This window comes from Euleptes europaea, chromosome 21 (assembly GCF_029931775.1).
Source record: "Euleptes europaea isolate rEulEur1 chromosome 21, rEulEur1.hap1, whole genome shotgun sequence".
Classification (NCBI taxonomy): Eukaryota; Metazoa; Chordata; class Lepidosauria; order Squamata; family Sphaerodactylidae; genus Euleptes; species Euleptes europaea.
In genome coordinates, this window is record NC_079332.1 from 4938073 (window position 1) to 4958484 (window position 20412).

General features: G+C 46.7%; 1 protein-coding gene across 2 annotated transcripts in view; it reads left to right on the forward strand.

Annotated features, from left to right (window-relative positions):
- Positions 1-6789: 6789 nt before the first annotated feature.
- The window catches only part of CLUAP1 (clusterin associated protein 1), a 41321-nt gene continuing 27698 nt past the window's right edge, over positions 6790-20412 (forward strand). For both annotated transcript variants that reach the window (XM_056866292.1, XM_056866291.1), the window contains exons 1-3: positions 6790-6813; positions 11335-11446; positions 14966-15050. In XM_056866292.1, coding sequence (XP_056722270.1) covers positions 6792-6813; positions 11335-11446; positions 14966-15050 — 219 coding nt within the window. In that variant the 5' untranslated portion in view covers positions 6790-6791. The remainder of the gene's footprint in view (positions 6814-11334; positions 11447-14965; positions 15051-20412) is intronic.

The window sequence follows — 20412 nt, forward strand, 5'->3', positions numbered from 1 at the left end:
TGCTCTGTTGGGAGTCGTTACAGTTCACCGCTGCCGCAGACACCTTAAAGTGGATTTGGATCGTGTTTAATGGAATTGTTGAGTTTTGTCGGAAGATCTCCGTTGTGTTCTTCAAAGGCGTATGTTGCCTCGGGCGAATAGTTCACACAGCCCTCCCTCCTTTCTAGTACCTAAAACGGGGACGGGTTAATGCCCTCGGATTTTGAAGAGCAGAGAGAAAAATCATAGTGTTCATTTTGAAGGGAAGGGCTTCCATTTCACATTGGGAAGTTCTTGTGCTGAACAAAACCAGGCAGGTAACACGCTGGGGTGGGAACCAATTTTGAAGCCAGGCTCCCGTCTCCCTGTCCTTCAGAACGCCGTCTTTCATACAATCGGCGGCTTAACAAAAAAACAGAAGGCCAGCAAAGCCCCAAAATGCTTTTAAAGGCGCCATGACAGGCCTGGAAAATCATTACAAAAAAACGTTGATTAACATTAAGAAGCAGCTTGGGACGAGAAGCTTGGGACGAGAAGGTTGCTGCAAAATTACGGCGGGGGGTTGCAGTTTGCGAGGCTAATTAGGCGGACACGCGGGGTCTCGGAAATAATCACAGCCCACATTGATGGTGAGCTTCCTGAATGGTCAAACTGTTTCCCTTCTTTTCCCTTGTTGCAATTCTTGGAAAGACCCTGAGAGGTAGGCCAATATTATGCTCTTTGTCTTATATTTTCTGAAGTGGAGAGAGAGAGCTGTTTGCCTTCGATCGCTCAGTTTGAGCCAGGAGCCAGGAACTTCCCCATCTTTGGTTCCATCTGTTGGGACAAGCTACACGTTATGAGGGAGAGCCATTTTGGAACGGTTTCTAGCATTCGTGAAGTGGATCGGCCGATGGTGTCGGGAGACCCTTTCCCTTGCACAGTTATCCCTGCCGAAGCAACCCTGTGTGGTATTTTGGTTAGAGTGCCAAGAATAGGACTAGAAAACTTTGTGTCCCAATATCTGCTCAGTCATAAAGCTCACCAGGCGATCCTGGGCCAGTCAATTCCTCACCCTACACAAGCTAGGATAGGGTTGCCAACTCCAGATTAGGAAATTCCTGGAGATTTGGGGGTGGACCCTGGGGAGGAAGGGGTTTGGGGAATGGAGGGACCTCAGCTGGGTATAATGCCATACAGTCCAAAGCAGCCATTTTGTCCAGGGGAACTGACCTCTGGAGATCAGTTGTAACTCCAGGAGGTCTCCAGGTGCTACCTGCATGTTGGCAACCCTAGCTTGGCACCAACCTGCATATGAGCCAAGGGTCTGCCACCTTCAGATGCAGTTCTGCCCCCCGAGTAAGTCAGGCGCAATCGCTGGGGGTTAGCTCCCGTTTAGGCTGGGAAGAGTCACGGGGGCTGAGAGGTTGCCGTCAAAATCTGCAGCCGCGGGCACCTCCAGCCGAAAGCTGTCAAACGTTCAGCACATCTTGAATGGCTTGGCACAGGCAGAACGGCAAAGAGCCGGTATAACAGGCTAAATGATGCTCTCTTGCATAATGTAGGGACTGAGACCGGGGAAGAGAAGAGCGAAGAACTCTGAGCGGGGCCCTCTATAATGAGGCCACCCATAGCAGTTGCCTCAGGCAGCAGATTTTAGGGGGCAGCAGCCTCTTTGACCCCCCCCCCCACAACTGCTTGAAAAACCAGCATTGGATGCCCTGCCGAAAGGGTTGCCAACCTCCAGGTGCTCCAGTACAAAAGTAGCAAAAAATTCTTATTGGTGCTTACACATAGGACATCAACAATACAAGAGTGAAAGATACATATAAGAACAGTCAAAGTTATATACAGTATGTACAATCTAAGTAAGGTGCAGTCCCAGTGCACCAATTGCCATGTTCTTTCAAGTAAATGTTGTATTTTCTTCAAAAAGTCCAATAGTAGGTACTACCCCAAAAGCACACTTTTTGGGAAAAGGTGGGGGACGGCCGTTTCAAATCTTTTCTTCAGCCCCAAACAGTAAACATATCCAAATCGTACCCAATAGTAAAATCTTCCACTCTCGGCTTCACTTTAGAGTATCCCTCCGGGAGCTCGGGGAACTGAGAACAGAGTGGAAGATGTTACTATTGGGTACAATTTGGATATGTTTACTGAGTCAGACCCTCGGTCTGTCAAGATCAGTCTTTTCTGCTCTGACTGTCAGTGGCTTTCCCAGGTCTCAGGCCGAGGTCTTTCCCATCACTTGCTGCCTGGTCTTTTCGAATGGAGATGCCAGTGATGAGACTGATGCCTTCTACGTGCAAGGCAGAGGCTCTTCCACTGAGCCACATACCTCAGAGTTCGAAGGGACCACCAGGGTCATCTAGTCCAACCCCCCTGCACAATGCAGGAAATTTAAAACTACCTCCCCCCACACCCCCAGTGACCCCCATTACATTCCCAGAAGATGGCCAAGGTGCCCTCCCTCTCATCATCTGCTTAAGGTCATAGAATCAGCATTGCTGACAGATGACCATCTAGCCTCTGCTTAGAAACCTCCAGGGAAGGAGAGCTCACCACCTCCCGAGGAAGCCTGTTCCACTGAGGAACCACTCTAACTGTTAGAAAATTCTTCCTGATGTCTAGATGGAAACTCATTTGATTTAATTTCAACCCATTGGTTCTCGTCCGACCTTCTTGGGCAACAGAAAACAACTCGGCACCCTCCTCTATATGACAGCCCTTCAAGTACTTGAAGATGGTTATCGCATCCCCTCTCAGTCTTCTCCTCTTCAGGCTAAACATACCCAGCTCCTTCAACCTTTCCTCATAGGACTTGGTCTCCAGACACCCCTCGCCATCTTAGCTGCCCTCCTCTGGACCCGTTCCAGCTTGTCTACATCTTTCTTAAATCGTGGTGCCCAAAACTGAACACAGTACTCTAGATGAGGTCCAACCAGAGCAGAGTAAAGCGATACCAGCACTTCATGATTTAAACTGTATTTTTTGTTAATTTACCGTAATTAGCAGCCTGAACACAAAGGAAAGCAGTCTGAGTCACACCTCCCCTTGGCCAGCCTGTCCACTAAGTAGACCTAGGCAGCTGCCTAGGGCATCAGAGCTGGAGGGGGGACGGGGACAGGGGTCCGTTGTGCAGGGCAGAGAGAGAGAGAGAGACGAACCAGCATTCCTCCTATGCATGTTTACCATGCCTAATCAAAAGCCCACTGTGTTCAGTGGGATTTACTCTCAGGTAACGGTGCTTAGGATTGCTGCCCTTGGAACGAGCTAGTTGGTGTTTCATTATGTTTGCGTCTGTAGTTTGAATGAGGGGGGCAAAGTGATCGTTTGCCTCTGAATCCAAAAACCTTCGGGCCGGCCCCGCACCCCCCCGCATTATACAACCGTCTTTAATGATTTCGATTTTTCTCAGTCCTTCCCGACTCTCAGAGAAGGCAATCCAATTAAAACGCCGCTCGGTCCTTGATCTAGGCTCTGATAACTTCTTGTGACGAATTAAGTTCCGCTGAAATATCGCCCAATTTATTCTGAGCTGGAAACAGCATTCTCTGCCCTCTTCCCCCGCAAGGGATACATCACTTTGTGAAGAATCAGAATTGTCTGTGGCAGATGTGTGGATGTTTTAAAGAGTCTTAACAAGAGAAGGTTGTCAAATTACTTGGGTATAAATGTTATATAATGAAAACAGTGTTATTATAAAATGCTGTGGGAGGGGTGGGGGGGTTAGATACTTGCTATTTTGGGCTCCATTGTCCACATTTCCATATCTTTTAAAGGGACCGTAACAAGACCCTTCTGAACTCCAGGACTGACAGATAGTACAGAGGTGGGTAGGAACAGAACACCCGTCCTAAATATAACATATCTTGTGAGTCTGTGAGTCACCAGGCATTGTTCACAAGCACTCTTTTCCAATCTTAAGGGCTAGAATCTTGCTTTTGTTTTAGTTGTTCCAGCTGAACTTCTCAGGTTATCCAGTTCTGGTTTTTTTGTCTCGTGCGATGCCCGAATGGCACTCCACTGACCCATTCGGTAAACACTCCCCACCCCCCAATGCCAGAAAAGAATGACGTTTCTCTGTTTTGCATGAGAAATTCAGGAGTGGAACCATCTGCTCTGGGGAGCTGGGTGATTCACCATCTCGAGGGCCCTGATCTTCCCTGCAGGCGAGAGCACGCTTGCGATAAGCAACTGTATGCCAACTTGGTGCACCAAGTTGCATACAAAACGATGTACTTTGAATTGCATTTTCCCCGATGATAAAGAGGTGGGAGTCCCATAGCGTGCAAACCCTCACACAATGTGTACTGTTCGTAAGTGACCCTGAAAACGGGAAGGGCACGGCGTTTGTAATCTTGATTTTGCTGACTTATTGGATCTCCATAGGGTTTTCAAGGCAAGAGGAGTTCAGAGGCAGTTTGCCATTGTCTGCCTCCTAGTGGTGCCTGATATTCTCTGGTGGTCTCCCATCCAAGTACTAACCAGGGTTGTGGGAGGGGCTGTGCCTCAGTGGTAGAGCCTCTGCTTGGCATGCAGAAGGTCCCAGGTTCAATCCCCGGCATCTCTAGTTAAAGGCACTAGGCAAGTAAGTGATGTGAAAGATCTCACCCTGAGACCCTTCCTTAAGTGGTAGATCTTTTTTGACACCAGGAAGCTGACTGTGATGGACAGAGGGTCTGGTTCAGTAGAAGTCAGCTTCATGTGTTCATGACCCTGACGGGATCGAGGCTAACCAGGTCAGGGCTTGTGATCTACCAAAGCCTTTAAAAAGGAGCCACCTGCTTGTGTCCCTAGTGCAGCCCCCGTGGCAACTTTAATTTGCAGATGGTCTCTGGGAAATATCACATAGTGGAGAGTAGGATGCTCTTGAAGCTGTATTACATTCAGAGGACTCTACTCCCCCCCCAAAAATCCCTTGCCATGAACGTATGCCAAGGCAAAGCAAAGCTGCCGAGCGGAACTAGGGATGAAGTGGATTCAGCAGGTAATCCTTGTTGCTTGGGAGAAGCGACAGATTGAATGTAGAAATGAAAGTTTTCAGGGGCGTTGAACTCAGGTTCGGAGTGAGGGTGTTCCTAGCTGGTATGAGCATAGAAGGCCACAGGGTTTTGGCCCATGAATAAACTGGGGGGTGGGTGAGGAAGATGTGAATGGTTAGTCTTCCTGCCCCACGACCCCAGCGTTATTTGGGGAACTTGGATGGTTTGTTCTACAGTTATCATTTTGCGTGAGGTTTTAGGAGGGATCAGAGTTGGCATCTGAGTTAAGCAGGGTGCCACGCATAGGAGTGTGTGTGAGAGTATATGTTAATACACACACACACAGGCCTTATTTCAAGGATAGGTGACGTCCTTTATAGCAGGTTACTTGTGTAATAAATTAAAAATAATAATAGCAACATGTATTCAATAACCACATTTACACGTTTTACATTGAACACATGAAGCTGCCTTCTACTGAATCAGACCTTTGGTCCATCAGAGTCAGTATTGTCCGCTCAAACCGGCAGCGGCTCTCCAGGGTCTCAGGCAGGGGTCTTTCACATCACCTACTTTGCCTAGTCCCTTTTAACTGGAGATGCTGGGGATTGACCCTGGGACCCTTCTGCACGCCAAGCAGATGCTCTACCACTGAGCCACAGCCCCTCTCCATGGCTCTCCAGGGTCTCAGGCAGGGGTCTTTCACATCACCTACTTTGCCTAGTCCCTTTTAACTGGAGATGGTGGGGATTGACCCTGGGACCCTTCTGCACACCAAGTAGATTCTCTGCCACTGAGCCACGGCCCCTCTCCATGGCTCTCCAGGGTCTCAGGCAGAGGTCTTTCACATCACCTACTCGCCTAGTCCCTTTAATTGGAGATGCCAGGGATTTAATTGGGATGCACGCCCAGCAGATGCTCTACAAACTGAGCCACGGCCCACATTATAGCTCTACAATTTTCAGTTATGCAGGTTTGGAAACAAACACGTAATAAATACATTTCTATTGTGTGCGTGTCTATAGAGCTCTTACCTGGAACTAAGGTTCATACAGGTTCTCTCTACATATTGAATTTAAAGCTACACATAGTCTTGTAAATTACTGACTTCAGCTTTACAAGAATCAGCTGTCTCTGATACCGAACAGTATTCCAATGAACCAAAGGCTCACTAAATATTTTGGACTATAGCTCTCAAATAAACTAAAAACCAGAGAATCAAAGATATGGTAAAGACATAGAAACATGAGAAAAGACCATGTTCTTACAGAAAAGGTTTGCAATGTCCTGAATATAAGCTAGAAGTTTAGAAATGTCTCTATGTCCGTGCGCGCGTATGAACGCACACAAACGTGTCTTTAAAACATAAACTAATAAACCATATATATTTACTATTAGTATTAACATTTTTTTAGATGTACTAATGTTGTATAATATCAATACACTTATTTATCTATATATATTTTTCTCCCTTTCTTTTTTATATTCCCTTGCCCTTCTTTCCTTCTGTATCCCATTTATTATTAAAAACCAATAAAAATATTTATTAAAAAAAAACTTTTTTTTTTTTTTACTAATAGACACCCACATAATGAATTAAGCAGCTTTTATTGTTGTCACCGCCCCCTCCCCCCCTCGTTCCTTCTCACCACCCGGCCGCCCACTCCCCCCCCCTCCTCCCGCGATTCGAACCTCCCGTCTCCTCGCCCGTCTTGGGCCGAGCGGCGCGCCGTACTGGAGTTGCCATAGCGACGGCGGCCTGGCCCCGCACAGCGGCGCCCCGAAGCCTGAGGCTGCGGCCGACCGGCGACGGTTGAAAGGAAAAGCGAGGCGTTTCGACGCGCCGGGATGTCTTTCCGCGACCTCCGTAGTGAGTCGAGGGGCGTCGGTCTGCCCGGGGGAGGCTTTCTCGTGACCGGGGCGGGGGGGGGGGGACGGCTGGCCGCTGGCGGACGGGGACGCGAGGCGGGCTCGGGGGCCCGGCCCTGTCGTGTCGCCGCGCCCCGCCCTTTCCTCCCCCCCCCCGGGGAGCGTTCGGGCGGGCTCGTTTCCGCCTTTCGCGACAGCCCTGCTAGGTAGGCCGCGCCGCCGCCGCGCCCCCTCGCAGCCGGAAAGCCTGGGAAAATTTAATTGTTAATGGGACCGTTTAAAGGACACTTTTTGATCTAATTCCTTACATACGCTTTTTATCAATTTTATATTAGGTATTGAATAAGGTTAGACAGGATGAAATACGTTAATTTAAAATAGTAGGGATTAGTTTTGTTTGCAAAAGTTTACGCAATTTATTTTCAGACGGAAGAGGGAGAGGGGGAAGTCAATTTATTGTTAATTTGGCAATCTTATTATTATTTTGTAGTATTGTTATCTTTTAACATTGGATATTGTTTTATATGTTGATATATTAAATCAAGAAAATAAAAAAAAGAGTCACTGGAAAAGACAATCATGCTAGGAAAAGTGGAGGGCAGCAGGAAAAGAGGAAGACCCAACAAGAGATGGATGGACTCAATAAAGGAAGCCACGACCCTCAATTTGCAAGACCTGAGCAAGGCTGTCAAAGATAAAACATTTTGGAGGACTTTCATTCATAGGGTCGCCATGAGTCGGAAGCGACTTGACGGCACTTAACACACACACAAAATACAGTACTCAAGGTAAGTACAATAATAACTAAACAAACTACATAGCTGTCCTAATCTGTGTAATGCAGTTCAATACCACAATTCCTTGTGTAAGAGCTAGAATTTTTTGGGGGGGGGTCTTTTTAATCTTTTGTCTTTTTCTTCTTCATGTTGTCGCAGTAGTCCTTTAGCAAGGTGCCTGACGTGGGACTCCTTTGTTTGGTACCTTGCTAAAGGACTGCTGCGACAAGAAGAAGAAGAAAAAGACAAAAGATTTGTTGCCTGTTACCGCACTAGGTATTCCCAGCGATGTATTAAGAGTTTGAAAATGTTACAAAAAATACTGTTCGAACTTTCTATAAGGGTTACCGCACTTTGTATTCCCAGTGATGTATTAAGAGTTTGAAAATGTTGTAAAAGACATCACTTTAAAAGGGTTTTTAGATACCACGACTTATAAATGGTTGGAAGACGTCTTCACAGCTAAAGGGGCCAAACAAAGTGCGAACAGTATTTTTTTATAACATTTTCAAACTCTTAATGCATCGCTGGGAATACAAGTGCGGTAACCCCCATCCAGAAACCCTTGTAAAGCAATGTTTTTTATAACATTTTCAAACTCTTAATACATCGCTGGGAAAACCTAGTGCGGTAACAGTTAAAAAGATCAAAAAAAATTCTAGCTCTTATGCAAGGAATTGTGATATTGAACTGCATTACACAGATTAGGATTAGGATAGCTATATAGTTTGTTTAGTTATTATTGTACTTAACCTTGAGTACTGTATTTTGTAGCTGCACTTAATAGAACGTTGCACTTTGCTATACGTATTCGCTCCTGTGTTGATTTCCAAACCCTTGCGGTATATGCACAGAGGTGTCTTGTTTTGATGTAACCTCCAGGTAACAGCAGAAGATCTCCTGCTATTACAAATGATCTCCGGCCAATAGAGGTCAGTTTCCCTGGAGAAAATGGCCGCTTTGACAATTGGACTCTATGGCATCGAGGTCCCTCCCCAAACCCCTCCCTTCCTTAGGCTCCAAAAACTGATGGCGAAGAGGGACCTGGCAACCCTACTGAGGTTCTCTCCAGACATCACCAAAATAGGAAGCAGGCTAAGCCCCCCCCCCCACAACCTACTAGCCCACCATGCTATATTTATCAAGATTTTGTTTTCTCCTTCCTTAGGGTGGCAAGTGGGGTTCTTCTCCCTGCCTTTAAAAAAAAAAAACCTCACAACACTCCTGTGAGGTAGGCTAATCTAAGACAAGCTGATGGGCCATAGGGTTGCCAACCTCCAGGTACTAGCTGGAGATCTCCTGCTATTACAACTGATCTCCAGCCGATAGAGATCGGTTCCCCTGGAGAAGATGGCCGCTTTGGCAACTGGACTCTGTGGCATAGAAGCCCCTCTCCGCCCAAAAAAACCTCCTGCTGGTGGAGAAGAGGGACCTGGCAACCCTAACGGGTCAGCTCATGAGCTTTTGCTTTATGGCTTGTGGGAGAGGGTGGGACAGTTGGATTTGAACCCACCTATCTGCTGTCTCAGCCTGTTGCCTTTTAGCCTAACTTACCTCGAAGGGTCGTTGCAAAACTCTTTGTTGGTCTCTGTGGTTCTACTGGATTCGGATCTAACAGTTCTACTGCTTCCCTCTGAAATGGTGAAGGCAAAAATGTAGGATGGCAGGATCACGTCCTCCCTTGCAGGGAAGTGATAAACATCGTAGAAAGAATTTGATGGATACTTCCTTTCCCTCTCGTTTTTTCCACTGTCAAAATTCAGATTGCTTGTGCCTTGGAGCGTAGGCCTGTGCGGATTATTAAACTCCTTTAAGTGCCATTTATGTTGATGGTTTATTAAATGATAGGAAAGGGGTATCCAGTTGATGAACCATGCCTTAAGATGCACGTCACAGCTATTTACAAATCTTTCTGTAATGCTGTTAGTGCTAGGAAAAGTGGAGGGCAGCAGGAAAAGAGGAAGACCCAACAAGAGATGGATGGACTCAATAAAGGAAGCCACGGCCCTCGGTTTGCAAGATCTGAGCAAGGCTGTCAAAGATAGGACACTTTGGAGGACTTTGATTCATAGGGTCGCCATGAGTTGGAGGCAACTCTACGGCACTTAACACACACACACACACACACACACACACATGCTGTTAGGTTTTTCTTTTAAAACAAAACAAAACCCCAACATCTATGCACAGCCCAGCTTAGTTTATTTTTCTCATACGCATGAGCATAAAATGTCGTGATGAATTTTGTGTCATGTTTCCCTAAATGCCAAACGGTAAACACCATTCTTCTGGTTAATGAACCGCAGAAGTGGCAGGGTGGCATTGGATTCATTTTCTTTTGTTTGGTGCCTCATGCTCGGAAACGGGCGCAGGATCAGCAATGCCGCAAAGAGCTGCGGCTGCCAAGGCAGTGTGTTTCTGTGCTCCCACAGGGTAAATTCCTTATTTCTTAGGGCCCTGCCCGTGGGAGTAGGTCACACGCGTGAGAGAGAGGAGAAGCAAGAGGTGTGCGATTGAAACTTAAACTCAGAATAATGCCGTATGACACGATCCTGTTTTGACCATGCGCCTATGAGCAGTGTAGACCAATCCAAAGTGGCATGTATCATAGAATCATAGAGTTGGAAGGGGCCACCAGAGTTATCTAGTCCAACCCCCTGCACAATGCAGGGATTTCACAACTACCTCCCCCCCACACACCCCAGTGACCCCTACTCCATGTCCAGAAGATGACCAAGATGCCCTCCCTCTCATGATCTGCCTAAGGTCATAGAATCAGCATTGTTGACAGATGGCCATCTAACCTCTTCTTAAAAACCTCCAGGGAAGGAGCGCTTACCACCTCCCGAGGAAGCCTGTTCCACTGAGGAACCGCTCAAACTGTTAGAAAATTCTTCCTAATGTCTAGACAGAAACTCTTTTGATTTAATTTCAACCCGTTGGTTCTGGTCCGACCTTCTGTGGCAACAGAAAACAACTCGGCACCCAGCTCCTTCAACCTATCACATGCATCCAAAAGCACATCCACCGTGCAACCAAATGGCAGGCTTGCACAAATGCCAGCACGGCTCGTTCAATCTTCCAGAGATGCCAGGGCCTTTTGGAGTCTTAGAAGAGGCTTGAGATTGAAGGGGGAAGAACAGTAGATCTCACACTGGATCCCCCTCCCACCCATCCCAAACAGTGACGTTGCATCATCTTTGAATTCTCTCTCTCCCCCCCCCCCTTACTATTCCCCTCTCTTCTTATCTTGCAAAAAAATTTAAGGAAATAGTGGTGGTTAGGTTGCCGCTGGTACTGTCCATTTCAGTCATTGCATGCCAATTGTGATTGGCCACCCACCAGGTGGAAAGCTTGCTTGGCTGTCCTGCTGCGCTACGGATACGAAAAAGGAAGCTGCTCATGAGACTCTACGAAAGGGGAGTGGGGAAGCCCGCAGTTTGTTTGCAGCGCTTCAAACATAGAGCGGATTGTGTATTATTCTAGGTTTAACTCTCTCTGACTTCCAGCAAAATGCACTGTTGTATCAATAGCTGAAAAAATATCTATCCCTGATAACAACATTTAACCGAAAAGCTATTTTTACTCAATAGAGATAACAGGTTTCTTTTCTTTTTTCCTAAACATTGGCATTCAGGTTTTTTTTTTTTTAGTGCACTTGGTAACTTGGAGGATTAAGGTCAAGCAGCTGTGATGGACCTTTGTCTGTAAAAAAATTTTTAAAATATTTGTTTTGTTTCTCAAAGATTTTACTGAGATGATGAGGGCTCTGGGATATCCCCGGCTCATCTCTATGGAGAATTTTCGCACGCCAAACTTCTTGCTTGTCTCAGAGATACTCCTTTGGCTGGTGAAAAGGTTGGTGCCTCATATTTTATTTGTTTGGCTTATTTATAACTCGTCTTTCTTGCTGATACTCGAGGCAGAGTACAGAGTACTGAGTGAGAGAGTAAACGTCAGAGCAATTGTGATAGTGACATTTGTCAAATGCTTGGCCCTTTGGGAAAAGAGCTCTCTTAGATCTGAATTGTGGAAGCTCAAACATTCTGGAAGAGTTCTGCTAACAGTAACATTGATTCAGCATTTCTAAAATACTGTTGAAGGGTTTTTCCCCTATTAGTAGTTGGTCATCTTGAACCCAGGGTTTTTTTCCTAAGGAAAAATGAGAATTGTACCATGAGTGGTGTGTGATTCTCACTTGCACATACAGCGCCCTAGAAGCTAAAATGACTAAACTGAGGCTATTGTTTTTTGGTCATATTATGAGAAGACAAGAATCGCTAGAAAAGACAGTCATGCTAGGAAAAGTTGAGGGCAGCAGGAAAAGAGGAAGACCCAACAAGAGATGGATTGACTCAATAAAGGAAGCCGCAGCCCTCAAGTGGCAAGATCTGATCAAGGCTGTCAAAAGATAGGACATTTTGGAGGACTTTGATTCATGGGGTCGCCATGAGTCGGAAGCGACTTGATGGCACTTAAGACACACATCCTCTGCTGCCAACAGGAACAGCTTCCTTTCCTCCAAATTCTACCTCCCTCAAGTCATTGCTTTTGAAATCCAGTCGGAGAAAATCTTCCAAATTCTGTGTAATAGATTTAAGGTCTCAGGATGGGTGAGCTGCTGTGCTTTGCGGCAGGTCAGGCCTGGGATTCGGGTTGAGTCTGTAGCGGCAGAAAAGGCAAAGCCTACCCAATCAGTTGGCTTTCTCGGCATCTGGGAGCCTTGCGACTCTCTCTCGAAACTGAGACAGCTAGGCTCACCCTTCCCTGGTCCTGAATTTAAAACAGAGCCAGCGCGACCCGGCAGTGCTCAGGTGATCAAGACTGATGCGCAGCTCAACCCTGTGTGTCATTTTCTCTGACAGTCGGGATAGATCTGTGCCCTTCCATATGCATGATGTTCAGTCGCTTCCGTCTCAAGGATGATTCTTTTTAAATTGCCTCGAGTGAAGCCTGCCTGTGAAGTGCTCTGGGAGCTTTCAGGAGAAAAGGTGCAATACGAGTACAACCTCTTAAGAGGGAAGTGGAAAAGTTTCGAGAGCGGCTGCCTGGCTCTTAGGCTGCTTGTTGTCTTTTGCTTTCCGCCAACTTGAGGCCTGCGCCTGTCAGTATTGTTCTCTCCTCCAGTACTTTAGTCATAGAATCATAGAATCCTAGAGTTGGAAGGGACCACCAGGGTCATCTAGTCCAACCCCCTGCACAATGCAGGAAATTCACAACTACCTCCCCCCCACGCCCCCAGTGACCCCTACTCCATGCCCAGAAGATGGCCAAAGTGCCCTCCCTCTCATGAACTTCCTAAGGTCATAGAATCAGCATTGCTGACAGATGGCCATCTAGCCTCTGCTTAGAAAGGAGAGCTCACCACCTCCCAAGGAAGCCTGTTCCACTGAGGAACCGCTCTAACTGTTAGAAAATTCTTCTTAATGTCTAGACGGAAACTATTTTGATTTAATTTCAACCTGTTGGTTCTGGTCCGACCTTCTGGGGCAACAGAAAACAACGCGGCACCATCCTTTATATGACAGCCCTTCAAGTACTCATGTGACCACCTGGAGGGTGCTTCTAAAACTGTACATAAATGTAAAAGGATAGTGGTACGGCTGGTTCTTTGCCTAATGAGTAGTTACACCGTGGAGTTCCCTACCAGAGGATGTAATGATGGCCCCAGGGATGGTTGGCGTTAGACAGGATCATGGAGGAAAGGTCTCTCAGTGGCCACAACCATGGGGACTTAAGGGCACTTCCATATTTAGAGGCTGTAAATGTCTGCATGCCAACGTAGGAACATGGCGTGTATGAGCACATGAAAACATGAAGCTGCCTTCTACTGAACCAGACCCTCGGTCCATCAAAGTCAGTATTGCCTACTCAGACCGGCAGCGGCTCTCCAGGGTCTCAGGCAGGGGTCTTTCACATCACCTACTTGCCTCGTCCCTTTAACTGGCGATGCCGGGGATTGAACCTGGGACCCTTCTGCATGTTGGCCTTCCAGGACAATTGCTTGGGCCTCTGTGTGAAACAGGACATTGGACTCGATGGACCCACTCGTCTGACCCCACAGGGCTTTTTTTGTTCTGAGCTTGCGAGGTATGTGGAGAAGACTCAGGGAGCTTCTTTAGTCCTAGCTGTGGGTAACAACCTGCTGTCTGGATTTGCTGGAGGCAGCAGCTCAGAGAGGTTTAAACACAAGACCGGGCAGAAGTTGAGACCCACCCAACTCAGCAAAGGGGTTTATGCAAGTTGTGCGCAAAGGGATGGAAATGGACGTAGCTGTGAACTGTGGGCTGATTCATGAAGCAGTGATTCAGTGAGACGTGTAGGTGTAACTGAAGCATCTGATGGCTTTTTTACCATCTGGGAAGCGTTGGCTACTCTGTAGAGTTGTCAGTAACATCAAATGGGTGATAGGATTTGCTATGTTTGGGCAACCTGGGAATGTGCAGACCTGTGGTGCTGTGGCTGGAGAAGAAAAGTACCCCAGTATTAGAAGGTGAAGAAAGAACCCCAGTATGCATGAATCTACTGAATCACAACCCTCAGATCCCCAGGTATCATACATAGAGGCACTATGGTGCAGTGGTTAGAGGGTGTCAGACTAGGACATAGTGATTCTGGAATTCCTTGGTGGTCTTCCCTCCAAATACTAACCAGGGCTGACCCTGCTTACCTTCCAAGATCAGGTGAGATTGGGCTAGCCTGGGCCAAAGTGAAGCATAGCAACATTTATTTAAAACATTTATATGCCCACCTTTCTCCTGATTATGCCAAGGCGGTAACATTCTTTTAGCTTTTAATAACTTTTACTGTCCTCCTTCTTCTGTTCCTAACACACCTTTCTTGGGTCAGTGTTGCATGAGGGCTAGGGAGAAAGGGTAGAGCTTCGTTGATATGTTAGCTTCTCAGCCTGAGTGATTAGAGCATTCAGTTGCTTCCCCAGTGCAGAGATGCAACAGAATTGTTCGCTCCCAGCAGGCAGGGAGGAGACTAGGCCAGAGCAGTGAATCATACAGAGATGCATCAGGTAGCCCCCTTCTTGGATTTCACAGCTTGTCCATAATTATTTCCATTGCCTGAACTTTTGCTTTGCTGCCAGTGGATGATCAGCTTGCTAATTCTTCTTGTAGCTGACCGGAAAAAAATCAGCATGCTTTGTCTTTTAAATGAGGCAATCAAACCTATTTTATTTGTTGTTGCTGGCTACACTTGGGTATGGATAGCTCAGGCTTCTTTTTAGGCTCGGTCAAGTTAAGTTTCTTTTGTAAAACTTCTTCAAGGTATAAAGAAAAGATCTACCTTTTTGATCTGCTTGACTTTGCCTGCTTGCAGACAGGTAGTCTACGTGTCTTTGAACGCTACGCCTGTCTCCTTTTGCAGATATGAGCCTCAGATTGACATCCCTTCAGATGTGGAGACGGAGCAGGACCGGGTCTTTTTCATTAAGGCGGTTGCTCAATTTATGGTGAGTCTGAATGTACAGTGAACTCATTTATTTCAGGGTCTCAGGCTGGAAGACCAGGGTGCCAAGTCCCGCTCTTAGTTTTGCCTGAACGCTGCTTGCCAGTTCCTCGTGCAAGCTTATAAAGACAGACCAGAAGAAGAAGAAGAGTTGGTTTTTATATGCCGACTTTCTCTACCACTTAAGGAAGAATCAAACCGGCTTACAATCACTTTCCCCTCCCCACAACAGACACCCTGTGAGGTAGGTGGGGTTGAGAGAGCTGTGACTAGCCCAAGGTCACCCAGCTGGCTTCATGTGGAGGAGTGGGGAAACCAACCCAGTTCACCAGATTAGCCTCCGCCTCTCATGTGGAGGAGCAGGGAATCAAACCCGGTTCTCCAGATCAGAGTCCGCTGCTCCAAACCACCGCTTTTAACCACTACATCATGCTGGCTGTCAGGGATGTTAATCCCTGCCTGCCCTGGGAGTGAACTTAGAATCATAGAGCTGTCCTTTGATTTGCTTATGAGCGGCGAGATACCAGAACGACTTTTGGAATTCATATTTGGGACACAGTTCTGCCTTTCATGTCTAAATGCTAGGTGAATCACTGTATGAATTTTCAAAGGGCAGGCGTATGGAAAATGCAAAACAGACTGTATAAGGACTACCTTTAATGCTGAGATACTGTAACAAAAATGTGCACATTCCGGATGGTTTGAATCCTGGCTGTGATCCGTTTGAAGAGTCCAGGGAAGATGTGAAGCACATTGTCAGACGGTAGAATGCTTTTAGTGTTCACCATAGTGATGCTTGTAACAGCCCAGCGAGTAGACCAGTGTCTCCACTCTGTCAGTGAGAGACCGAAGCTGAGAGCCGTTTGTCTAAGGCTGCCTAATAGGCTCGGGCCTCAGATGCGAAACTGGGTACCCTCTGGATCGCAGCCACTGTGCTGCAGCTCCATTGAATTGCTGGAACAATTGAGTGAAATGCAAGATGTATATTGACAAGCCAGTTCTCTATTTAAACATGACCACTTAACTCAAATCTTGCCTTGGTTGCCAAGGAGATGATGAATGAGGAAAGGCTGCAAAATGAGACCCCAAGCAAGGCTTTGCAGAAAAATGACTCAGACCCATAGGTCTAAGAACATAAGAAAGGCCCTGTGTGAGCACTTGTCCCGTGATAATCCCATAAACAAACATCCACAGACGAGTAGTCCAAAAGAGAGTTGATTTATTGGAAGATCTACAGGTTTACAGCAGCTAAGAGTCAAGTTGGCCCTAATGAAAACAATAAGCATGGTGCAGGGCCTAGATCAGAGAGCATAGAACAATTCAGGATGCCATGGCAACCCCCCTCCCACTGAGGTAAGATTCCCACAGAGTCCAGAGTCAAAACAAATAGTTGGCAGTAGAGCAGACCTTGGCCAGCACCTGAAGAAAGCACAACATCCTCTGTCAGACCATGCCTGGCATTCTCTGTACTTCACAGTCTAGGCCTGACACCCTGCTGGATCAGACCAATATCCACCAAGTCCAGTAGTCTGTTCACACAGTGGCCAACCAGGTGCCTCTAGGAAGTTCACAAACCAGACGACTGCAGCAGCATTCTCCTGCAGCACCTAATATAATAGACGTGCTCCTCTGGTACTAGAGAGAATAGGTATGCATCGTGATTAGTAGCCATTTTGACTAGTAGCCATGAATAGCCCTCTCCTCCATGAACATGTCCACTCCCCTCTTAAAGCCTTCCAAGTTGGCAGCCATCACCACATCCTGGGGCAGAGAGTTCCACAATTTAACTACGCGTTGTGTGAAGAAGGTCTGCTTCTGCTTGGGGAAAGAGCATCCTGCTCACAGGAGGAATCTTTCCACGAGCAGAAGAATTTTTTTGCAACCGAGGAGCTCTTTTCGCTCCAACCCATTGCGTCAGACGAGTTTCAAGTATCTTTAGTCAAAAGTGACTCTGAACGCTGTCTGCTGCTGTCCTAATTGTACCACTTTACTTCATTGTTCGCTAAAGCATTTCCACGCCAGAAACAGTAAAGGAGGGCGTGAGCGCCGAGGCCAGGGGAAGACGGTTTAGTAATGATCCTGTCTGGTTGTGTGCTCCTTTTGAACAAATGCGCCGAGAACTATTATTGATCTTCTTTGCCGAGGCTTCTGTGGTGGCAGTTGAAAAATTGCCTGAACTTTGATTCCTCCACATTTTGAGCGGAGGACTTGTTGCTATTTTGAGCAATACAAGAAAGTGTTATTTCCTATTTGACTGACTCTTGTCTCTGTGCCCTTAACAAGCATTGATTTTTCGCCCCGTCCTCTGTTTTAAATGGATCTGAAATGCTTAGTTTTTAACAGAATTTTCAGACTGCTTGTCATCAGTCCCCCTACTGAATCTGACATTTTAGATTCCCTGCCAGTATCAAAATTACCCTTTCTTCCAAACTTTGTCATAAAGCAGGTCCTTATTATTGAGACAGATAAATTTAAAAAAAAAAACAGAACGATGCTTGCTTTTGTGTGAATTATAGCATTTTTAAAAAAGAATTTTTCTTTGCCTTAGTTTGCGTCTCTAGTTGATCATTTCTCACTTCTAGCTTCTACAAGTCACCTCAGTCTAGAGTCTAGACGATGAAATTGCTCAGGCCAGCTTGGTCTGCAGTAGTTCCCCATGCTGTGGTCAAGAACGGCAGTTTTATTCTGTTCTTGTGGTTTGCCATGGTAATGTGTGGTGAAAACAAATGAAATTGTCTGTGTAGATTCTTAACAGCAGATGTAAGAAAGTCATTGTTTTCTGGACCAGTCTAAAGGAGGTGGTTATTCCTCCGTTCCTTAGAAAAAAATGGCTGAAAGATGAACGTGCTGTTCAGCTATTGCCTGGTCTCCAGGGGGGTTGGCAGAACAGCCCCAGGTCTGAAGACTGACCATAAACCCTAAGGAGATGCTGGGTGGTGGTGGTAAAGTAATTAGAAGCTGTGCTCAGAGGTAGCCTTACCAGGGTTCCACAAGATGATGGTTGTGGGAGAGGCTGGGTTTTATATCTTGGGATGGTTGCAGCAAAGAGGAAACATGCTTTTAAATGTAGGCAAGCATGCAACACACATGCGAGAACACACAGATCCGAAGTCTCTCTCAAATAGACTCCTCTGCAGCAGTTTTGCCCATCTGAGCAACGTCATCTGAAGGTGTCACCTTGCAGAGGGGTAAGATCAAGAGCTGTCTGGACCCATGCATTCTGTGGTGGGGCTCCCACCTGGTAGAACATCCTGCCTGAGGAGGTCAGGAAGGCTCCCGTGCTTATACCGTTCTTCAAAATGGAATTGTTCAGGAGCACTGTTTTTGTAAAAGGAGTTCAGCTCATAACCAGACTGTGAAATTTTAGGCGGCTTTCAGTGCTTAGCTCGTTGTGTGGTTAAGGGAGCCAGCGTGGTGTAGTGGTTAAGAGCGGTGGTTTGGAGCGGTGGACTCTGATCTGGAGAACCGGGTTTGATTACCCACTCCTCCACATGAGTGGCAGAGGCTAATCTGGTGAACTGGATTTGTTTTTCCACTCCTGCACACGAAGCCAGCTGGGTGACCCTGGCCTAGTCACAGCTCTGATAGAGCTCTCTCAGGCCCAGCTCCCTCACAGGGTGTCTGTTGTGGGGAGGGGAAGGGAAGGTGATGTAAGCCGGTTTGATTCTTCGTTAAGTGGAAGAGAAAGTCGGCATATAAAAACCAACTCTTCTTCTTCTATACTGTTCTCTATTTTTGCAATGTAGTTTTATTACACCGTTGGTTGAATGTGTTTCTCCTCTAGACTTCACTGTTCTTAATTTTGTACTCTTGCTGTATTCTTAATCTGAAATCTTTGAGCCAGGGTCAGAAAGGCAGGCCGTAAAGAAAGCAAATAAATAAACCCGTGCCCAGGACTTAATGTATGGAAACATCCGCACTGTAAGATGCTTGGTTTAAAATAAAAACTCCCAGGTAGAAATGGCTTGAAAGCATCCTGCTGTTACTGAACCTTGAAAGCTATGGTAATGTGTTGCACATTTGCACAAGGGGCGAAGTGAATTCACTTCTGTGGGGGGGGGGGAAGGCAGCAGCAATCAGTGGCTCTCTAGGTGGTAGCCTAGTCTCGCATGCCAAATGCAGAATGTGTTAAGCTTAGCAGAAGCAGCAGCATTCAGGTGGCAAGAAATAATAGTTTCACTTAGTGCTTTTGTACCTGCCTTACTCTCCGGCGTGGAGCCAGAACAGCTTACAACATTTTCTTTTTTTGCCTCAATTTTGTTCATCCTCACAATAGAAGAAGAGTTGGTTTTTATATGCTGACTTTCTCTACCACTTAAGGGAGCATCATCCCGGCTTACAATCACCTTCCCTCCCCCTCCCCACAACAGACACCCTGTGAGGTAGGTGGGGCTGAGAGAGTGTGGCTAGCCCAAGGTCACCCAGCTGGCTTCGTGTGGAGGAGTGGGGAAACAAATCCACCAGATTAGCCTCCACCACTCATGTGAAGGAGTGGGGAATCAAACTCGGTTCTCCAGATCAGACTTCACCGCTCCAAACCACCGCTCTTAACCACTATACCACACTGGCTCCCAATAACTATGGGAGGTGGGTTAGGCTAAGAGAGAGAGAGAGAGAGAGAGAGAGAGAGAGAGAGAGAGAGAGAGAGAGTATGACTGACCCAAGGTCAGCTAGATCTCCGAACAAACTAAAATCTACATCATACCTTTTATTAGGTTAAACCAAAAAGCTGTGTCAGCTTTCATATCCGCCAGAACTCTTCCGTCAGGCTGGAGGTTACATGGGGTCACGTGTGTGTGTGGGGAGGGGGGGCAAGCAACTGTCTGGGGTCCTGATCATAAGACCTGGGCTTGTCAACATCCTGGGCAGAATGCTAAACAGGTATACCAATTTATAATGGTGCCAATGTCGTGTGGCACCTGTGGGTTTCTGGAAGCAGGGAGTACCAAGCCCAATACTTCTGTGATAAACACAAAGGCCAGCAATAGTGCAAAGGTATATCTTATTCTTGGCGAGATGCACAGATCCCTGGAAGGCTGAGAGGAGAAGAATCTCTTGGTCCTTGTGTCCAAAAATGGTGGAGATAAACTTAAGGTGTCGTTCAAGGTACAGCGTATTGAGGGCAAAACTCCATAAAAACACTCTTCCACAACCAGTGTCTAATATTCTTTTACATCCATGAGGGCTAGAAACTTTCTCTCGCTCCCATTCAAGGCTCTCGGGAAGCCAGCATTTCTGTTGAGATTCCTTTATTCCTGTCGCAGGTATGACCGTTCGGGATACTTGGCTCCCAGGATAGGAAGCAGCTATAAAATTTGCATATCTTTCTGGTGTCGTCTTGTTTTCCCCCCTTCTCCGTATCCCTT